Source organism: Canis lupus, chromosome 5 (genome assembly GCF_048164855.1).
Source record: "Canis lupus baileyi chromosome 5, mCanLup2.hap1, whole genome shotgun sequence".
Taxonomy (NCBI): Eukaryota; Metazoa; Chordata; class Mammalia; order Carnivora; family Canidae; genus Canis; species Canis lupus.
Window position 1 is genome coordinate 23311449 of NC_132842.1, and position 23000 is coordinate 23334448.

At 45.5% G+C, this 23000-nt stretch overlaps 1 protein-coding gene across 17 annotated transcripts in view; it reads left to right on the forward strand.

Annotated features, from left to right (window-relative positions):
- FRMD4A (FERM domain containing 4A) overlaps positions 1-23000 on the forward strand; it is a 739423-nt gene that overhangs the window by 630373 nt on the left and 86050 nt on the right. For all 17 annotated transcript variants that reach the window (XM_072825741.1, XM_072825735.1, XM_072825738.1 and 14 more), the window contains 4 exons: positions 10059-10142; positions 15440-15505; positions 15772-15829; positions 19620-19706. In XM_072825741.1, the coding sequence (XP_072681842.1) occupies positions 10059-10142; positions 15440-15505; positions 15772-15829; positions 19620-19706 (295 nt within the window). The remainder of the gene's footprint in view (positions 1-10058; positions 10143-15439; positions 15506-15771; positions 15830-19619; positions 19707-23000) is intronic.

Sequence of the window (23000 nt, forward strand, 5' to 3'; positions counted from 1 at the left end):
AATATTTGCATAAGGAGACCTCCAGGCCCCTTTTATTTAGACTTCCCAAGTTCTTGCTATAAAACAGAGGTAGTCTTTTTTTTTTTTTTTTTTTTTTTTTTTTAACTAAGGCTGTCTTACAGCCTTAGCTGGAGACCTCAAGCATTGTAGGTGGTCAATGACCATCCACTGAATTTCTCTAATGAAACATTTTCAGGATGTAGAAACCATATTCATTTTGTTGGTTTTTTTATAATCATTACTTTTTTCTGCCCTTCATTTGGTATTTGAATCTGGGGGTTTTGATAAGCTCCGGTTCATATACTTACCAAATGTTTCTGGTCTCATGAAAAATAGTTGAACAATCACTATTTTTCTCTGAAGGTACTCTTCCCTCCTTTTCTTTCACCAGCCCTGAACTCTGTTGTAAATATATATTTTTTTATTTTTGAGAGCACCCTGACAGCATGGAATGTGAACTGGGACCAGCGTCGCCTGGCCCCACGGATCCTGGGAATGTATGGCCACAGGGATTGCCAAGGAGGAGGAAGTGCAGGCCTGGCCTCACTAATTCACAGCCCCCTCATGAGCTTGTGGAATGCCAGCTTGTGGGCTTCCAAGAAACAAAGGATCCTGGTTTAGCTTCATTTGTCAAAGTGCTGCCTCTTGGTTTGTTTGTCTCCAGCTGTCTGGGGAGAGAAATAGCTGTCAGGGGAGGGAGGGGTCAGGCACCTTATCCAGAAGGTCAGTGTATCTGCCAGCCTAGCACTCCCATCGTGAAGTTGGTGGTGATCTATTAGTGCAGCGCCCTGAAAAACACCCATCTGAAGCAGGCCCAAGGTTCGTGTGCAGCAGCAGCCTGGAGTCTGGGAATCAGAGAAGAGGTTCCAAGTCCCTTGTTTTTGCCTCTCCCCATCTATACCTAGGGAAATCCCCAGAACGGTGAAACTGAGTATATTTGGTTTGGTGGCTGATCATTAGACCTATTAGATGTCCCACTCTCATAATCTAGTATTTTAGGGATATCTTTGCTCTATTAATAATTAATGCAGGACTGTACAACCTGTGTTGTATTTCACTAGAAGGCCTAGGGCAGCCCGGGTGGCTCAGCAGTTTAGCGCCGCCTTCAGCCCAGGGCGTGATCCTGGAGACCCCACATTGAGTCCTACGTCGGGTTCCTAGCATGGAGCCTGTTTCTTTCTTTGCCCTCTCTCTCTCATAAATAAATAAATATTTTAAAAAATAATAATTAGAAGGCCTTGACTTGTATACATACCCTTTAAATATAATATGCTTTTCTGTACAGCATCAATAAAAATGAGATGTCAGTGTAGAATACAGAAAACACTGCAGGAGACTTTTTTTTTTTTTTTTTTTTTTTAGTTATTCATGAGAATACACAGAGAGGAAAGAGAAAGAGGCACAGGCAGAGGCACAGGCAGAGGGAGAAGCAGGCTCCATGTAGGGAGCCCGACGTGGGTCTCGATCTGGGGTCTCCATGATCATGCCCTGGGCCCAAGGTGGAGCTAAACCACTGAGCCACCTGGGCTGCCCTGCAGGAGACTTTTATATATATTTTTTAAGATTTATTTATTTATTAGAGAGAAAGAGCATGAGCAAGGGGGTGGGGGGCAGAGGGAGAGAGAGAAGGAATCCCAAGCAGACTCCCCAATGAGCGTGGAGCCCCACACAAGAGCTCAATCCCAGAACCCTGAAATCCTGACCTGAGCCAAAATCAAGAGTTGAATGCCTAATCAAGAGTGGACTGAGCCACACAGGCACCCCTGCAGAAGCCTTTTAAATAAGGCATGGTCCAGGGCTTAAGTCTAGAATGTTCTAGAATCTAGAGGCTTAGAGAACCTTTTTAAATAATTGTCACACACAAAAGACGAAGTAACACTTTCATAGCTGAAAGGTCCTGAATCTAACTCTCTAAAAGGCTATTTTGCCTGGAAGTACTATTATTTTATATATTTACATGTCAGTGAATATATGTGAATTATATTTAAGGGGAACGAGGATTAAAAGTCTACAAATTATAGGAGCAGTTTCCTTGAACTACGAAAAGAAAAAGGTTATTTTTACAAAAGGGAGAAGTCAAAAGTGCTGATAGACTTGAGTAGAAGGAGAACTGTATGCAGACAACCCGGAATCAAAGCTATTCTTTCTCAGGGTCCTTACAGGCTGTTCTGTTTCTTATTTTGGACTCATTTTGCCCAGCAGACCCCTGAGGGCTTATTCTTACATAACTCCCTTTTCTTTCCAATGAATGGAAATGCTCACCTTCCTGTTTCCTTGGACTTGGCCATGAGATGTCGGGCTGAGTGTTGCTGAAAGAAAATGATCAGGGTCTAGATAGATACAAGGCATTGTCCATGGTAGGAAGAGACCATTGTCCATGGTCATAAATGTTCATATTCTAACATATTGTGGACAGATTTGTGAGGTATCGTTAAAGGTTTTGGAAGGGGGTGCCCAGGTGGCTCAGTCAGTTAAGCATCTAGCTTTGGCTCAGGTCACTGTCTCAGGGTCCCGGGATCAAGCCCTATGTCAGGCTCCTTGCTCAGTGGGAAACCTGTTTCTCCCTCTGCTGCTCCTCCTGCTTATGTGCACACACTCTTTCTCTTTCTGTCAAATAAGTAAATAAAATCTTTAAAAAAAAAAAAAGGTTTAGGAAGTAGTCTTATCTAAAAACAATATTTTCTCACTTGTATTATTTTCTTCAGCACAGCATGGTAATCGTATTTCGCTTCCTGGTGTCTTTGTGTGCACAAAAATGAGTGTCCATCCACAATCAGGAAATCTAGAGTTGGCATTTCTGTTTAAAAACAATTGAAAGCCTAAGAACTGCTAACCATGACAGCTCTGTAGGCAAATATAAGGTTGAGAAGGATCAACATAGTTTGTTTTGTTTTTTAAGATTTATTTATTCATGAGAAATACACAGAGAGAGGCAGAGACATAGGCAGAGGAAGAAGCAGGCTCCCTCTGGGGAAGCTGATATGGGACTTGATCCCAGGATCCCGGGATCCCGACCTGAGCCAAAGGCAGACTCTGCTCAACCACTGAACCACCCAGACACCCCAGATCAACACAGTTTAAAAACAGAAAGTTCTTATTTGATAATTGCTCCTGAACATTCATCAGCTAACACACATTTTCCATAATGTATACATATTTTATGCATCACAAATGGTGTAGTGATTTGAGTGCTAAATACTGACATTTCCTATATAAAAAAATTAAAGAAAAAATCTTGGTTATGATAGGAAAATAATATTCTCTTTCTTAAAAAGGTCAGTGGAATCAGCTGAATAGGACGTCCAGATTGCATAGTTACATTCTAATGTAATTTAACAGAAGACTTCTTGCTACATTGTATGCAAAAACTTGATTTTTTTTTTTTCTTTTCTTCTCTAGGGGGACTTTAGGGGGACTTCATTGAAAACCCTAGCAGCCAGTCTCTCTTTAAAAAAAAAAAAAAAATTATTTATTTGAGAGAGAGTGAGAGCACAAGCAGGGAGGAGGGACAGAGGGCAAAGAAGAAGCAGACTCCTCACTGAGCAGGGAGCCTGACATGGGGCTCGATCCCAGGACCCCAAGATCATGACGCTTAACCGACTGAGCCATCCAGGCACCCTGGCCTCTCTAGCTTGATTTGCAGAATCACCTCATATTTTACTTTCCACCAGCCCTTTGATACTTCCAGAAGGGTGCCATGAGACAAGAAAAGAAAAATCATTTTAAACATTTTGGCAAATCAGTGAATTAATTAAAAAATGGTTTATGCCAAACAGCACAAATAAATGCACAGATCACCACTACCTTTGATATAAAGAACCATCCAAACATTAGCAGGGATTGATTAGTAAAAAACATCTGTTATATACAATTTTTTGTTAACAAGATTTATTGGAACCAGATCAGTAAAGCTCTGTTACACTGGGCGGTCTATTGGGACCTGGAAATACCTTTGTTATAGCGGACTGGAGATATACTGATGCTAATCATTAAAACAGGGTTCTACTAGCATAAGATTTATCAGAACCAGTAAGCAAACAGCACCTGGAAGAGACAGGTATTAAGAACATTTCAGGTAGAGGGCCATGAGCCACATTTGGCTTACCTGTTCGGCAGAGCCCGTCATGTGCATAAGAGGCCGTGGAAGGGGAACCTCCATCTGCAGGCTCTCTCTGTTCCAAAATAAACACAGCAGCCATAGGCAAAGAAGTGAAGCTGTAATTGAGTACTTAGGGGTCAGTTTATGTGACATCTGTGCAAAGTGAAATGCAGGTCCAGCAGAGTTCAGTGGTAGGTATGAAATTGTACCATGTTCCCATCATCAGCCTGCAGGTGTCTAATTCCACTTCTTAAAATAATAAGATACTAATAATAGAAATAATAATGTTTTCTGAAATGGAGCAGTGCATTACTCAGTGCATACTACTGAAGAGCAGTCCTTGGCCACAGAGGATATTGATCTTTCCCTCCCTTTCAGGAGAGGTCTTGGAGTATTTATTTGTGCTGGAAGATTCCCTTTAACTTTCACAGACTGCATGTTCTTAGGGCTCTGGGGGAACAGTTAGAAGCAAAAAAAAAAAAAAAAAAGTTAACACTTTTTAATATTTTATCTTCCATAAACCATGGAATCCTGTGTTTACTAGTCTGGAAAGACAAAATGCAATTTCTGGGACAAAAAAAAAAAAAATTACCCTCTTGAATTTTTTTTGGTTCTTTGTTTGAAAGCTTTTCTGCCTTTTCAAAGAGCATTTGTGAATTAATGGAAATGAAGCTCGGCTTTCTGGTGCCTGAAAATTCCAGGTTTGTGGGCCTTTTTTGTCAGTCTAGAGGAGGCCTTTTAGGCAGTACTAAGTTGAAGGCAGAATTTTAGAAGATCAACAGGAAAAGAAGACAAAGAGCTGGTTTTCTTCTGAAAGACTTTTTTAGTAACATAAACATTACTGTAGATTGCTATCTTTAAAAAGATGACAATGTTATTTTCTTGCCTGGTGTTGAAAGTTGATTAATCTCAGGCAGCAGTCTATAAATCACCATTCCTAGTCCACTGATATCATTACTTTGCATTTACATAAGTGGTTTTACTACTACAACTCAAAGCAAGCTCGGCTTTAAATCATTATTAGAGCATTTGATCATTTGGCATATGTTTTCCTGCAATTTTTTAATTGGCCTCTTGAAAGAAAACAGCTGGCAGTAATCATATAGTAAGTCAAATAGATTTGCTGAGACCCTTAGATAATTAGTAAGAAATACTCAGACAGTGGTGTTTGGAACAGTCAACATTTGGAATATAACTGATAGAACCTCATAGTATCTTTAATACCCCCCAATTTGCAAATGTCCCTATTGGAAACTTACTAGAAAAGTCATCTGTTAAGTTTGAAACACATCTGTCAGCCCAAAGATGAGTTTCTGTGGGAAGAATTTATAAACTTATATAATTCTCATATATTCACAAAAAGGGAGAGAGGGGAGGGGTATGATGTTTTCCCCGTGATTTAAGAAAGGACTTTTGAGTGAGAAGCAGCTGGAATCTTTCACACCAGCAGGACCTTTTGAAAGGAACAGAATCTGTGAAAATTTGAAACAAAATGTTCAAGTGGAAAAGTTATAAATTGTTACAGAAATCTTTGTTTTATGCACAAAAATCCATTTGACTGAGCTTTTCAAGTGTGTAATTCATTTTTCTGGGCATAGAAAAGTATTCAGATAGGGTATTTTGCAGGATGATAGTCTTCAAATCCTATGGGAATCATTTAGCTATAAAGTAAGGAGGAGATTTTGTATTATGACAGCTGCCTCTTTTATGCCGCCTTTATGTAATGTCAATATCGTATTTCTTGACCTTGTGAATAGCAGAACAGCTCACGGCTTTAACACTATGTCAGTCTTTCAAAATTAAGATTCTCACTGTAAAGGGTGATGTAGCAAACTCATCAGTTGCTTCTTTGTGCTAGTTGAGTAAAATTACTATCTTCAATTGTAGACTTCTAAAAATTCCTCAAGACTGGTTTTGAACGTTATAAATTTACAACTGTTAGAAACTCACAAAATGAAAAAAAAAAAAAAAGAAAAGAAAAAGAAACTCACAAAATGTTTTGCATTACCCTAGGAAACCAAACTCACTAATCAGGAAAAAAAAATTTGTATTTAGATAAATTGGTACTAAACATCAGAAATAAAGGCACATAATTCGTAAATGTAATTTTGCCCCTCTGTACAGTGTGACCTATTTCTTTGTGATCCATGCCCAGAATCTAGAATCTCATGCTGGAGAAGTCTCAGGGGGTCCCCCAGATGTTTCCCTCTGTCTGAAAATGGTCACACGATGCCAGGAGAAGCTTTACAGAGAAGATCCTAGCTACCAGCTTTGCGAGCGAGCCCTCCTTACACACCTAAAAATCATAGGTGATCGGAGGAGATATGCAAGTGTATAGAAATACACTCAAATAGTAACTTCTTTGTTAAACCTGAACTTGAATTTGGTTCACAAAGTAAAGAGGAAGAAAGGAAAAGGAAAGGAAAATTGTTTCCTGCACAGTTTTTTTATTTTTATTTTTTTTAAGATTTTTTAAAAATTATTATTTACTCATGAGAGACACAGAGAGAGAGAGGCAGAGACACAGGCAGGGGAGAAGCAGGCTCCATGCAGGGAGCCCAACGTGGGACTCGATCCCAGGACTCCAGGATCACACCCTGGGCTGAAGGCAGGCAGGATCACGCCCTGGGCTGAAGGCAGCGCCAAACCACTGAGCCACCCAGGCTGCCCTCCTCGTTTTTCCTAAAGGAAGACAAACCCATGTGGATTTTGCTAATCCTCCTATCAAATAGGATTTTTGCTTCCTTTGCCTCATGGTGTCTTGGTTAAATTTGCTGTTGCTGTTATTTGCGGCAAATTCCCTGTTTGATGTATTGCTAGAAATCTCAGAAAATCTTCTTAGTGGATCATTCAAAGTTCCTAGGCTTGATGAGTGGTATGGGCAGTAGATGAGAGACACATCATGGCAACAAACAAAAAACAAAACAAAACAAAAAACCCTAAATCAAAGGACCAGGGTAGCACTGGGAATCTATGTTTTTGCTGGTAACGTTAATAACTACCTAAAAGATTCTATTTTTCATAGAATCTGGTTAATGTTAAAAATAAGAAAACTTCGGTTTTAGTCTCAGTTCAGCAAATGACTCTCCAAGAGACCGTTTTTCTTTTTTTTTCTTTTTTTTTTTTAATTTGTTTTTTTTTAATTTTTATTTATTTGTGATAGTCACAGAGAGAGAGAATGAGGCAGAGACACAGGCAGAGGGAGAAGCAGGCTCCATGCACCGGGAGCCTGACGTGGGATTCGATCCTGGGTCTCCAGGATCACGCCCTGGGCCAAAGGCAGGCGCCAAACCGCTGCGCCACCCAGGGATCCCGAGACCATTTTTCTTTTTCTAAAAATGAAACATGAACTGTTTTAGCGTGTCTTCTAAGTTGACCTTTATCAGGTGCACTGAACTCTGGGGGAGATGTCCGAGAAAGTGGAAGACCCCGGGAGAGGAAGCTGGGAACTTCCAGCATATTCATTAGGTATTAGCTTCTCACACCTCCGGAGATGGAGTGACCAGGTCTCCCATCAGGGCAACTTTGTGATACGCAACCACGACGCGAGGCCAGATCATTCCACAGGGCTGACCACCTATAAGTTAGTGCAGATGTTTACAGACAGCAGAAAGGCAAATAGAACATTTCTACATAGTTGTCCTTTGGGAAGGATTAAGAGCCATGGATCCCTTCCAGAATGTAATGGATTTGGACGGGCTTCACGCCCTAGTGATTTCTTGTTATATGTGTCTATGTAACCCTGCCCTGGGGGGAGAGCGAGAGGAACCACTACAGGCTCTAGCAGGGAAGTCAAGCCTGGGATTGTCATCGGGGAATCTTGTTTGCCAACAAACTAGTGTTTCATGGGTAAGACAATCCCTTCCTCCTTTAGCTCCTTCCTTCCCCAAATATACTTTGAACATGATGAGTGTGGGTAAACCTAGACTCCAGCTTAATTGCCTCTCCCACAGCATCAGCCAGTCAAAGCCCGTCCCTTAAGAGTGCCTTTCGATATTTACAGTGAATCAGATCCCTGTTCTCGGGGTGCTTGTAGTTAAACAGGGAAGAGGCAAGACCCAGAAATCCATCACTGTGGGCTCTCCAGTGTTTGGTGAACTGAGTATTTGCTTAAACTATGCCTTAATGGCATGTGAGTAAGAACTTCAAACCCTCCTTGGGAATTGAACTGTCCTGAACGCGAGTGGCTTACCTGTGTGAAGACCTCCAGGGGCTGACCACTGCATCCTGGAAGAGTTTGAACTCTGTGCCTGCGAGTGAAGGTTCTCAACATTCTGTGCCTAATCTGCCTTTCATTTGGCCTTATTTCCTCTTACCTCCCCTGCACCCCACTACTACTGAGCTCATACCGCATTGCTCTTTTGACGTCACTGCCCAGCATCCCAGTGACCAGTATCTGCCTTGTTCTGTGTGAGCAGCACAGAAGCTGCTCCCATAGCCTTGGTTAGAGCTGAGGACCAGGGGGGCCTGGAGGGCTCAGGGGTTGAGCATCTGCCTTTGGCTCAAGGCATGATCCCGGGGTCCTGAATTGAGTCCCGCATTGGACTCCTTGTAGGGAGCCTGCTTTTCCCCCTGCCTGTGTCTCTGCCTCTCTCTCTGTGTGTCTCATGAATAAGTAAATAAAATCTTTTTAAAAAGTAAAATAGGGATGCCTGGGTGGCTCAGCAGTTGGGTGCTTGCCTTTGGCTCAGGTCGTGATCCCGGGATCTGGGATCAAGCCCCGCATCACGTTCCCTGCATGGAGCCTGCTTATCCCTCTGCCTGTGTCTCTGTCTCTCTCTCTCAGTCATGTCTCTTATGAATAAATAAATAAATCCTTAAAAAAAAGTAAAATAAAAAAAGAACCGAGGACCAAGGCAGGCTCCATGGGGTGAGCCTCTGCCAGCCCAATAGGAGCCATGAGACACTTGCTGGACCAGGAGAGGGAAATACCCTCTAAATAGCAAAACCTCCATCCCAAGGTGGAGGCCAGTAATTGCCTCTGGAGGTAAAGAGTGGGTGCAAACACCAAATACACTGGCCCAGTGGGGATGCAGGTCTATTGAGTGTGCAGAGAGGAATCAAGCCTCTGAAAAACACTGGCTAAAACCAGGAGAGTATTTAAGTATCCTTCAAACCTGAGAACATGGGAGTCTGTGGAAAAAGGGATTTCTGGTGCCAGGACCTCCTACTAGTACCAGATAATCCACTTCCCACTCTCAGAGTCATTTCCAGGCCTTGTCAAAAGCAAAGGTTATTTATTTGTCATATTTTAGACAACAGTTTCCAGCATGTGGTCAATCCAAGCGAAGAAAACCAGACTTGTGTGTCAGCAAGGGAAACAGCTCTCAAGGAGCAGCAGTCAGGCTGCCCATTCTTTTTTTTTTTTTTTTTTTTTTTTAAGATTTTATTTATTTATTCATGAGAGACAGAGAGAGAGAGAGGCAGAGACACAGGCAGAGGGAGAAGCAGGCTCCATGCAGGGAGCCCGACGTGGGACTCAATCCCGGGACCCCAGGATCACGCCCTGGGCCGAAGGCAGATGTTCAACTGCTGAGCCACCCAGGCATCCCCTGGGCTGCCCCTTCTTGCAGGCCTTTGAGCCCATGACCAATCCCTGGGAGCTTCTCCCATGGGATACGGGTGACTCTTTTCCTCCCAGATTCATGCTGCTCAGGGACACTTGGTCTCTGGCTCTCTCTGCTTTCAGGCTATCTGTGAGCACTCTGCTCTGCCCTATTCTGTGCCCCCGGGGAGAGGGCCACTGGGCTCTGCACCTTGTGTGTTCTCTTCTCTCTATATTAAATACATAAATTTAAAGGGAGCACCCCTTCCTCCTCCCCCCACTTTTCATTAAAAGGGAACAAATGTGGGGTCTCAGCTGAGGCCGCTGGGTAGGGTTGGATCCTGTAGTGCGGGTGTCTAGGACAGAGGGTGAGCCATTCCTGGGCATTATCTCTGTCCCATTCCTCTCTTCCAGCAATGAGGTGGTGAGGAGTGACTTGAAGAAGCTGCCAGCACTTCCCACTCAAGCCCTGAAGGAGCACCCTTCCCTGGCCTACTGGTAAGTTGCACCCCCTCTGCACACCCCTCAGGAGCGAGCCCTCCTGGGGTGCAGGGGGCTAGGGGCTGCCGAGGGGGCAGGCTAGACCAACGTGTCGGAGTGACTTGAGCCTGTGTCAGACCACTTCCCGCGTGTATATAGATGCCACGGTTTGCGTGAGACCTCCTTTTTCTATTTTCTTTCTTTAAAAAGAAAAAAGAAAACCTTCTAAAATTTCACTTTGGATGCTTTGCCTCCTTGGAGACCCTTTCATGTGCTGCTCAAGTTTCGTTCTGGAATCCTTGTCATTTGATGACAGGATGTGTGAGGTTTTGAGATGTGGGAGGACTACAGGGTTTTTTTTTTCTTCTTCTTCACTGAAGAGAGAGATTGATTCTTTGATTTTCCCACAATGTTTCATATCTTCTCATTTAGCTGCCATGTAACATTGTGCCCTTGTTCATCTGTCAGGCCCTAAATTACTGATTCTGAATAGCAAGGGCATGTGAAAGGGTCCCGGAGTGTGGTTCTGGTCACAGTCGAGCACGGCCTGCATTCCTGGGTGATATGTGCAAACACTGTGCACACAGGCCCTGGCCACTGTCCCCTGACAAGCGACAGTGCCGCGTCCCTTCTGACTTCTTTATGGCAAGCATTGGCCGCTTTTATAATAAATAATCATTAAATTGTAGCATGTGACTCTTCTAAGCACATCTTTGTTATGCTTTATGAAACGTATGGATGGCAAGCATTTCATCTCATCGGGACACGTCTGCAGTCAGCACGCTAGGGTCTCAACCATTCAGGTGGCTCTGGGAGACCCCTTTGGCTGGGATTAGGCATGTTGTGATGCGGAAGAGCATGAGCCAGATTAAACTCTAGTCCAGAAGAAGTTTCTCCTCAAGAGACCATGAGATGGGGCAGCGGGAGCAGAAATGAGAAGCTAGACCCTGGGGCAGAGAGCTCCCTCCAGGGTGCTGACATGCTCTCCCCACCCAATCTCTTCTCACTGAGCTTTTTCTTTTTTTTTTTTTTTTCCATTCATCCTTTGCTAACATAGATGGCGCTCCACAGTGGCTTTGTGTAATTACAATCTAGCCCCCAGGAACAGAATCTGTTTAGCCTGAAGGGACTAACTACCCTGTCTGCATGTGTGAACACCAACATGTGTTCCTGGGGTCCTGTTGGCCTCTCCCCAATCCCCTGTGCTCCCTGGGCCTCATCTTCTGTGTCCTCCTACCATCCCCCCAGCTGCTCATTCTTAGGAAACCAGTGGTGAAAGAGCTAGAGATACAAGAATATAACTCTGGAAGCCAGTAGTTTCTACATAAAGCGGTGTGTTTGCCAGGTAGAGGCTGTGATGTTGCTGGGTTGTCTGGGGTCAAAGTTGCTATTTTAGCCTAAACCATCCCTCTGTGATCTCATTCAGTTGTTTCCAGACACTTCCTACACCTCGTGCTTACCAATTCCTCTGTAACTTTCCCTCTCTCCTTCCTTCTCTCTGTCTCTGTCTCTCTGTCTCGATTTCTCTTTCATTTTCTCCACAGTCTGTTCCATGCTCCCATGTTATTACTAATACAGAAATGCTGTATCTTCTCTTGTGTCAATATGAACATCTTCATCTGCATCTGTAATCTTGCCGGAGTGTCCCTCTGTGTCTGTGACCTGGCCAGCACTTTCCCTGGGCCTCCTTTAGACCCAGAGACACCCATGCCACTGTGCGCACTCACAGAGAGGATGCAGAACTGAGGGCTATTTCTGAAGTGGGTGCCTTCCAGCTCCACAGCCCAGACAAGCCAGTAGCATGGACCATCCTGTTGACTTATTGCTAAAAATCACCTTATTCCACTGTGCTTGGCTAGCTGTAGTTGACCCTCCTCTCCTAATCTACTTATTTGGTTTTCTTTAAAAAAAAAAAAAAGCAAAGATTTCAGGAAGGGATAAATGCTGCTCATGCTTCAGAGACTGGAGACAAAGCTGGCAGACCAAGCATGTTCATGGACTTCTGTTGGCCTTGGTATCGTCACACATCTCTGAGATTTACCATCACCCCTTGTTGGTGGAGGAGATCTTCACTGGCCCTGACCTCACAATCTCTATCGAGCTGCCCACAGCCCTGATTATCCCTGAATGGAGGACACATATTTGCAGTTCTTTATATATATATATATATATATTTGCAGTTCTTCGAGGCTCTCCTGCTCGCGCTGGCCTTCACAGACGAGGCAGATGGCCTTCAGGCCAGAAAAGGCCGTAGGCAGCCCATCCACGCTAGTCAGGAAAGGCATTACAGCCTAGAGAGCAAAGCAGTGGGTTTTAGAATCCCAGCCACGTTTCTGAACATGGGGTAATGACAGCTCAGGAAGCTTGACTTACTTGACTTACTTCTCTGCTGCCTCAATTTCCCATCTATAAAATGGAATTAACCATACCAACCGAATCCAGACTCTAATTAAGAGCGGAAGAAGTCACATAATGCAATTAGCAAGTAGTGAAAGGTGCATAGGAATGCTGAGTAATCATGCAGTAATCCTTTCTGCTGCTTTTCCCTCAGCGTGTAACAAGCTTGGACTTACTCCTCGGGGTTTCCCAATTGGCAGGCATCTGAGGCAGAGGTTAGAATTATGTGTTCAGGGCCACAGAACAGAGCCATATGAGGGCCCTGACCTGGATTCTCCCGAGGGCCTACCTTGCAAATGCTGGACACCCCCCACCCTCACAGCACCCACGCCAGCTATGCAGGGACATCTACCTTTACTCCAGAATCACTGCCCCCGGCTGGTGATGGCTCCTCTAAGACAGGAAACCATGTCACCATCCCCATGTTTCCTCTTGATCCCCCATGCATTTCCTGGGCCCCTGGCCTGCAGAGAGATGATCTCACTGAAAGACTAGCGAAGCCTAGTCAGCCTTAACCGCTGTCTTTTCCCTTCATGTGACGCGGTGTCTTCCAGTTAGTGTTTTAGAGTTCTATTTGCTCTGGCTGGTGCATTTTTTATAGTTATTCCATTGAGTTCCTGCCACAGATCTGGGGTCGCTGGGAAACTCTGCAAAGCTCAGTGCACTTGAGCACATCTGTAAATTCCAGAGGAAGTGGGGGGAGAGATGGGGGCAGAATGGCTTCTCGGTGAGTATGGCAGGTGATCATAGGATGGGCCCACGGTGTTTCAATTGGGCCCAAAGATTTGGGAGAAGCTGAAGAAGGAGAGGGGATCCCTGGGTGGCTCAGCGGTTTAGTGCCTGCCTTTGGCCCAGGGTGCAATCCTGGAGTCCTGGGATCGAGTCCCACGTCGGGCTCCCAGCATGGAGCCTGCTTCTCCCTCCTCCTGTGTCTCTGCCTCTCTCTCTCTCTGTCTGTGTGTCTATCATAAATAAATAAATAAATAAATAAATAAATAAATAAATAAATAAATAGTCTTAAAAAAAAAAAAAAAGAAAGAGAGAGAGAAAAGCTGAAGAAGGAGAAGCTAGATATTGTAGCCTCACCGTTGGCCCCGGGCAGCAGGAGATCCTGGGAGCCGTGGTGGTAGCAGAGCCCTGCAGCTGTCGGGCACTGAGAAACAGCTGCCTGTGGTGCTTCTGATTTACGCAGGGTGTTGGTCGGAGCCTCCAGTGTGTTCGCAGCTACGGCACAACATTGATTTTTATCTCCCCAGCCCAGCCCAGGGATCCTCCCTCCCATCGGCTCACATCCACACTGAGCTGCTTGCCCCTGGATCCAAGAGTTGACCTCACAAAATGCTAGATCCTGTGGTAGGAAACATGCCAAAGCATGTGAGTGGGAGACGTGCAAGCTAGAAGAGGAACCCTGCAAATGTCCCAACAGATCTCCAAAGGTCTGGTGAGGTGGTGCTCTCCCCAGGCAGCATGCTCCTGGAGAATGCTCTCGGGAGAGGGCTTTCTCACACTCTGTGCAGAGCGTCCCAGGTTGCCTGGGAGCCGAGGAGAAATAGATCTGCATCTGCCCCTTTCTGAACACAAAGTGTTCAGACCCCACCCAAATGACTCTCCAACCAGAGAAGGGCTCCTTGGGGCTAGCCAGTTTCCGTTCTGAGCGTAAAGATGCTCGCTTGGGAAGAGTCAGATGATTGTACATACCCCAGATTTCAGAATACTAAAATGAAGAGGGAGCCATTCAATAGTAAGATAATAATTGGGAAAATCAATAAATTACCCCCAAGTAGTAGTTAGTGAACATACAGGAGACATTATCTCTAGAAATGGCCTTTCTTTTTTTTAAGATTTTATTTATTCATTCATGAGAAACAGAGAGACAGAGACACAGGCAGAGGGAGAAGCAGGCTCCATGTAGGGAGCCCAACATGGGACTCGATCCTGGGTCTCCAGGATCACGTCCTGGGCCAAAGGTGGCGCTAGACCGCTGAGCTACCCAGGCTGCCCCCTTTTTTTCCTTTGGAAAAAAAAAAAAGGCAAGAATAGGCTTTAGATCACCTCAGATACCAAATAAATACATAATGACCAGATCACAGAGTCCAAGTCTTTCGGACTTGACTTCTCAGCAGGTGGGATGTGCTTCCCCTCTGGCTCTCCTTGTTACTTCTGTGCTTCCAAAGGTAGCAGCCATAGCTCCCTGGGCACCAGAGTCACTTCTCAGAGTCCCTTCATGCCCCCTGCTCTGTCAAAGCGGGGTCTGGCTGGCTGGCCAGTGTCCCCCAAGGCGCAAGCTAGTCTCTTGTTTTAGGAGTAAGATTTCAAGACATCAAGGAGTTCTCATCTCACTTCTAGTAGCTGGCATGGTGTTTCCCAGTGCTTCTCTGGGCCTCTGATTATCTCGTGGTTTGGATTAGCCAGGCCCAAATTCCAGAACTTTCCCATCCTCACTGGAAGCCCTCAACCCTGACCACTAATTCACACTAGGGAAGCCCTGGGCATTCTGTTGAGGTCAACGCCTGCCCTCCTGTGTGAGGTCCTGTGCGCACAGGGTTCAGGAGATGAGGAGGGTGAGGAAGACATGTGGGCGTTCCAGCCAAAGCATCACCCCGATGTTCAGCCAGCGGTTTTCCTCCCCCTTCATTCTGTGTCCCTCTCCAGTGAGACACATGCTCACTGCTGCTTCCTCCCCTCCCCTCATAGCATTTCCTGCAAGGAGCGGACCCCAAGGAAATCTGTAGCCCGAGGCACATCACTTAGGCTGAGTTCAGAAGTACCACTCAGGGCAAATCATTTCTAAGAGAGCTATCAGCTCCTTGGAGCTTCTCTTAAGATTGCTCAGGCTCAGAGGAAGTATCTCCATTAGCAGGGTGCTGGGTGGTGACCCAGGGACTATATGTAACAGAATCTTTGTCTTATAATTCTAGCGAGGATCGAGTAATTGAGCACTATAAGAAACTGAATGGCCAGACCAGAGGTCAAGCAATTGTAAAGTAAGTGGTCCCCTCCCAGCTCCCGTGAGGCTGTGTGTGTGTGTGTGTGCATGTAGCATGTGTCAGGGCTGTTCAGTTCTGAACAGCTGGATGGACATATCTCCACAGGGGGATGGTTCCGTTTCATTTTCAAGTCAGTAATCCCCCCAAGAGCTTTGTCATGCACATGCACACACAAATATGTATATGATTCCAGTTCTGCCGAATAACCACCCTTGTGTGTGTGTGTGTGTCTGTGTGTGCGTGCACCTGTGCTGTCTTCCCAGCTACATGAGCATTGTGGAGTCTCTTCCGACCTACGGAGTTCACTATTATGCGGTGAAGGTAAGTGCCAAGCCTGCCCTAAAAACAAAACCCAAAACAACCCACAAGCACCTCTCACTTTTTTCCTTTTCAGTCTTACTGAAGATCTGGTGGGCGGACTGGCAGTGGGCAGGGTGGAGGACTTGGTCAGGATGACTGTGTCCTAGGGGAAGTTGAAGTTCTGGAGCTTCCCCCTTGTGGGAGGACTTGATGCAGTTTCTCTTCAAAACTCACGTTTCCTCATGTAAAGTGGGTACAATAAATCACTACTTCCTTTTATACTCAGAAGAATCTTGGGAGGTCGGGACCGCAGATTCCATCTAAATGCAATGAATTGCAGAGAACAAAAACTTTAAGCAGAATCAGCAATGTTTTTCTTGGTGGTCAGATGCCACATAGGCAGTTTTGGAGAAGGACTGGCATTAGCGGCTGACAGATTAAGTACATGGCTGTTTAAGGAGACAGATCTTGTCTTTTTAAATATTGTGATGTTCAGTCCTATGGAACACAGACTCTATTTCCAAACTCTCTTTAATTTTATCCGTAATGCCCATGTCTGGGATCCCTTCCTTGAAATAATAGACAAGGATGTGCTGGTGTGCCCTTATCTGTGATGAGAAAGGATACTTTTCCTCCCTTAGTTTACCACAACATGCAGAGTTTAAGTCATTACCTAAAGTCCAGCCAAAAAGTGCAGAAAACCCTCGTGAATGCAAGATGGTTCCACCAGCCAACCTGAGGTTCTCTTGCTCTTTGGCCAGTTTCTTTCCACAAGGTTCCATCCAGCTGTATTTTTAATTCCTTTGGGCTAGAACATGCTCCATGTTTCATTTATCTTTGTGTCGCTCGTGGCAGCCTACACAACACTTTGCATGTCCTTGGTACATGTTCAGTTGCCTCTGTCTTCCACTAACCTGCAGCCTTCGGATGGCCAAGACTGTGTGTTGCATCCTGTTACTTATTCCTGAAACCCAGTGTGGCACCTGACACATTGAAGATGCTCAGTAGATATTTACTAAATAAATGTTACTGAGCATTGAACTGGGTCATTGAGGTATACTTCCATGATAGGAACAAATGTCAGAACTCTATTCATGGAGCCCAGATATGAGGCATATGCAGGGACGCCAGTCCGACCCAGCAGCTCAGCTCAGGATCTCTCATAAAGCCTGAAACTGTTAAATCCTTCCTGATGTCCTACCAAAGCTCTTCCAACCAAGGGAGGCCATAATCCCTCTTCACCATCATTCATGAAACTCACAGAACTGTCACCACCATTCCTGCCCAGAAGTTCTCAGGCTTAAGCTGGAGGTCTTATCAGGAGTGTCACCTTTCCTTTTGAGCCCCCTCCCCTCCCCATGAGGGAGATGAATCCATGAAGGAGAACCCCAACCTGAGAGGCCACACGCTGTCATGTGCCCAGCGAATTCATTGGGCAGTCAACCCCCAAGAGGAAATTGGACAGTCTGTGACATGGGGTTGAACATCCACAGCACTGGCTGCCAGGGTTCCACACATAGCTGAGTCCATTTCCTAGAGTCCATTTCCACTTCACCATCTTGTTACCATAAAGAAACGTAAGGATCCAACAGTAGTTCCTGACATTGTTACAAGAGGCATTTCATAGAAATCAGCCAGTGAGTCTGTCGCTCCGTTGTGGAAATATTCTGTGGGGCCATATGGCAAAGGGGTCTGCATTCTAGAAAGTGAACAAGGACTTGCCTGGACTAGGTGCTTTCATTCACTGTTTGTTCATAATTTGATCTCACCTCCATTGCTCATACTTAAAATAGAGCTTACGAAATTTGCTACCCCCACAAAAGTCTCCTAGGTGTTGGAAGACCATCAAGGTAGATATCAGACTATATAGACAAAGTGGAAATTTTGGGCCGGAGACTTCATCCAGCCTTTTACTTGTATAAACCTGTGTCGTCCCATCTCTTTGTCAGCCCCAGAGCTTGACAAAAGGGTGGCCTCTGATGAATATGCTTTCTGCCCTCCAGTGCAACTTGAGAAACATGCTCTTCTGCCATTCATGAGAGCAGAAGCATACCCTGTGATTTTCAGAGTGTCAGAAGTAAGTGCATGTTTGGCTCTTGGAATCTCCAGGCTTAAGCAGTTGCTCTCCTACTTATTTGGAGAAAGAGCACAGGAAGCCAAGCCAGCCCAAACCAACCAGATCCAGCCTCACCAGTCAGTGGCCTCGTGATTTCACAGATGCCATGTTCTGTGGGGTGGCGACCACCCTTACCTGGGCAACCCGAAGCTGCGGTGGTATTGAATCCCCTGTGCTGTTCTCTGAAACTGTTGCAGGACACACAGGCGCTTTCCAGAGATAGAGGATTTATACCTTTAAAAAAATGTGTAGGAAATCACATACCCTGAAACTTTTCTAAAAATTCAAAGTGTATTTTCTTGCCAGTCTTCTTTATCATTGTGTTTACATTGAAATAACTCATACGAGTATTTGAAAAGCATGAAGCCTGTTTTGAGTTGTTAAGAATCTACCATGGGTTATACTGGGTTATTCATAGGTGTGGCAACTAGGACAAATCTAGGGAATGGCTGCTTCATATGCCCACTTGGCTCCTAGCATCCAGGAGCTTTAGAACAGCTCAGAGTCCTCCTACCTGAATGTCGGATCACAGTTTACAATCTGGTGGCAAGAGGTCTCTGTTGAAGGAATAAAGAGAGGGACTTGGTGTTTCTTCTAATTCAGATCTCAGAAGGTCTAGGCTTCGATTTTGCTACTTTTGTCTGACAGTGGGAGTCACACAGTCCAACGGATCTCTTAAAATGAGCAGGACCACATGGTGGCATCTGCCCACCCTGCACTGCCATTGACCTGCTGGAGGGATGGGGTAGGCCCTGAGTATAACAGAACCAACCCTTTGCTTTGATTTCTTTGTCTTTGAAATCGGAGGAATCTTAAATGCATGTTACTGAGTGAAAGAAGCCAAGCTGAAAAGTCTACATACTATATGATTCCAACTATATGACATTCTGGAAGAGGTAAAACTATGGGCCAGAACTTAGGACAGGGAGAAGAAGGGGTAAATAGGTGGAACACAGTATTTTCAGGACAGTAAACTACTCTGTTTGATGTTATAATGGTGGATACATATCATTGTACATTTGTCCATTCTCATGGAGTATTCCACACCAAGAATGAACCCTAATGTAACCTCTGGACTGTGGGTGATCATGATGGATCAATGTAGGTTCATCAAGTTATAACAAATGTTCCCCTCTGGTGGGGATGTTGATAGTGGGGGAGACTCTGCAGGTATGGAGGCAGGAGTGTGTGGGAAATCTCTGTACTTCCTTCTCCATTTTGTTGTGAACCTCAGACTTCTCTTTGAAAAACCACCAACTTAAAAAAAAGATTTTTAGAGGAGTCACCTTCTCCATGGTCCCTTCTAAGCTGTGATAGTCGATGATACCTTCTCTGCTCAGAAGGTCATTTCATTAGAATGCTCTCAGATTTTTCTGTTGTGGTGAAACCTGAAATCTTAGAAGGAGACAAAGAATTCTCTACTTACTCAAAGAGGGGGAAGGACCACAGTGTGCTGCTGGTTGGGAGCAGAGCTGGGTCCCCATCCCAGGGCATGTTCCATGGCACCTGTTCACATAACTGAGCATCATCTGCTGATAGGGCACATCCATTAAGGTGGAAAGTAGAAAGGTGGACTCCATCCATTTCAAGGGATTTGCATTTTCCTCTGTCATCACGAGAGCCAGGAGGCCTTCCCTAGGTTCCTGTATGTGTTCTCTGGCTCTGTATTTACCCATACTCCTTTCCATGCCCTAGGACAAGCAGGGGATACCATGGTGGCTGGGACTGAGCTACAAAGGAATCTTCCAGTATGACTACCACGATAAAGTGAAGCCGAGGAAGGTAAGCAGGCTCTCCTTTGTGGGCGTCTGGCTGTCAGAGAGAAGTGAGTAGAAATGTTACATTGTGCAGCCTCCGGGCTCAGCCGTCACCTGCTAATTTGAATGTATACAAATTACTCCATGGTAATCCAGTCTGAGTTCCCAGGTAAATATTTTTTCTCCTGGTCACTCGGGAGATCTGAGCTGTTATAATTATTTAAGATAAGGAGACTGGCCCAGCTCTCCCAAAGCAGATGGGCAAAAGGGCTTTGAGAGACTGTCCTGTTCCTCGATTTCCTGGCTGGGGAGGGTGGGGGCTCCATCCACTTGCAAAAGGGAGAGAATGTCTCTCTTCAGCTCTGAGGCCAATCTGAGCTTTCCCAGAGCATTCTGGTGTGCTTCTTTAGTTTTTGGGGGGGTTTTGGTTTTGGTTTTGGTGGTGGGGAGCTAAAAGAAGAAATTGTAGGTCAAAACAGGGTGAAAAATAAAGAAGAATACAAGGCATTCCTGCAAATCAGGTAAATATTTTATGGCATATTAGAAGTGGTCAGAAATCTGGAAAAAATAAGGTCATTTGCCAAAAAGAAAGGGAAGCAGAGCAGGGTCTGCAGTGTCATCGCAAACACAAAACAGAATGTTTGAAGGGGAGCACAGTGCTCGAATTCTGTTTTCATTTACACACATTTTTCAGACCAGAACAAATTGAAAAATTATAATGGAAAAATATCTCTGGGCTAGAGCTGTCATTCAGATCCTCTGGCAGAGAATAATGGAGTTCGAGCCCTGAAATACATATTAAAAGTCTATCAAAACCACAGTTGCTTTAGGAGAGAGAAAGCAATATTGGCCCATTATGTCATTCTGGATGGCTTTCCAAGCTTCTCTGTCCATGAACAGGATGGAAATCCAGGCTACAGATCTGAGCTGATCAAAGGCTCTCCTTGGCTTCACATCAGCCCTAAAGCCAGCTTCTTTTTTAAAATGATAAGGGGAGAAATGGCCCTTTGCTGGGGAGGATTTGCACTCCCATTGATCAGTAAGTCAGTTGGGTACAAAGAAAAGATCCTGAGCAAGTGAGGGGGGCATTCTCCCTTGGGAACAATTCAGCAGGGACCTGGCTGTCCAGGGGCACATTGTTCGGTGGCTATATCCTCTCCAGGTTCCACTTACACGCTGCAAGACCTTCATCAGACCCTGCATTGTCTCCTCTGTGTTTTTCTCAGTCCCAGGGTCTGTGCTTCTTCCGTACTCTTTCTTCCAGTTTTCCCTCTGCCATGTGCCCACATGACCTTTGTTTCTGTGCTTTTTTTTTTTTTTTTTTTCTTGCATGATCCCTTCCCTCTCTCCTTCTTTTGACATCCAGTCTCCTCTCTTTGCAACCTGCCTGGCCTTTTTTCCAGCTGACAAGACCCAAGAACCCTCTTAGATCCTCTCACAAAATCCTGGTTCTAATCCCTCCAGTGCCTGACTGCCCACATTGGTGGAAGACCAAGGCAGACGTGCATAGTCGCCACTGGGCAGTTTGTTAAAATGCAGCAGTAGAATTCTGCTCTCCCTCTGGATGTCAGAAAGACATGCTAACAGTATTCATCAGCGTTCAGTTTCATTTATTAATAAGTTTAAGCTGGCTTCACTTCTCTAATTGAGGTACTAAGGAAGATTGCAGAATGAATTAATGAGATAGCACCCCATAGACAGAAAACTGCAGGGTGCGACCCATCCCATCACAGGGGCTCTGTAAGCTGTCACTGTTCCTGCAGGACTCTGTGACAGGCGTCAGGATCCAGAACAGCACGAAGCCAAAGGTGTGGATAATTGGCCATTGACTGAGGGGATTTACTCTCATTTGTTGAGCTCATCCAGGTCAGCAAAATAAAAATGTTAAAAGGTCAGGATATTTATTCAGGGCATTGGCTGTACTCAGACCGTGTTGTTATGTAAAATAACTGATGTTTCTGTGGCCTCTAAGGAAGTAGTTACTGGGTTGGGTGGGGGGCAGTGTGAGCAGAGGGAGAAGCAGACTCCCCACTGAGCCAGGAGCCGGATATAGGGCTAGATCCCAGGACCCTGAGATCATGACCTGAGCTGAAGGCAGACACTTAACCAACTGTGCCACCCAGGCACCCCAGTAGTTGAGATTCCTGAGCCTGTTACTAATCGAGGGGCAACCAAGCCACCAAAATGACCGTGCAGTCGCGCATTCAGGAAAATATTTATTGCATATTTGTTATGTGCCAAGCAGAGCGGAGGGTGAGAAAGTACATAAGCTACGTCATGTCCCCAAGACCCAGCCAGGCCCTCAAGGAGTGAAGTGTATGATAATTGCATCAGTGTCCCCAAGGGCTCTAAGAGAGGTCTGTGTGAGGGTCGGTAGAGAATTAAGGGAGAATCCACAACTAGGCCTGAGGAGGAATGAAATTTTGCAGGCAGAGGAACAGGGTGGGCGGGCGTGTGGGCATGCGTGGAAGCCCTGTGAAGGAGAGCAGCATGCCGGGTGCAGAAGCACACAGCCCCCAGGCTGACACCCAGGGGCGGAGAGGCCTGCCAGAGGAGGCTGACGAGGCTGGGGCCTCAAGGCTCTGTGAAGGGGGGTTTCAGCTTTGAGGCAGCGAGAGCCACCATGAAGCAGGGGCTGCATCAGAGCCTCACTGTTCTGGAAGCATCCCTCTGGCAGCATGTGGAGGATGAGCCGGAGAAATAGAGGACAGAACTTGCATACCGGGACATAATTACAGTAGTGTCATAGGCCAGAACTGGCGGGGATGCAGGGTGTCAGTAGTAGGGGTGGAGAGGGGACACAGGAGTGATGTTTAGAAGGTAGGTGAGGTTGATCGGTTGTGTGGGGCGACAGGGTGGCAGTCGGAGCAGGGGAATCTGGAATGGCTCCCAGCGTGGGACACGGGAGAAGGCAAAGCAGGGAAGTTTAGAACCAGGAGTTTGAGGAGTAATGGGACACCGGGGTTGCTGTGACAGGTAAGCAGCTGGGCATTCAGTTGGAGCTCCAGGGTGTGAAGAATTTCCAAAGCATAACTGAACCAGAGCTGAACAGACAGCGGGGAGGGAGAGACACTTGGCACACCAGAGGAATTTCCAGTAGCTGTGAGCAGACTTCATCTGGGTTCCCCACCATGACATTGACTGTGGGACAGAGGGGGACCCGGTGGCACGGCCCTGACCCTGATGTAATTTGGGGAGCCCTCTTTAAGAAATTAATGTACAAAAAAAAAAAAAAAGAAAAGAAATTAATGTACATTCTGAAGGTGAAATAAGAACAGGCCTTTGTGGGATGCCTGGGTGGCTCAGCGGTTTAGCACCT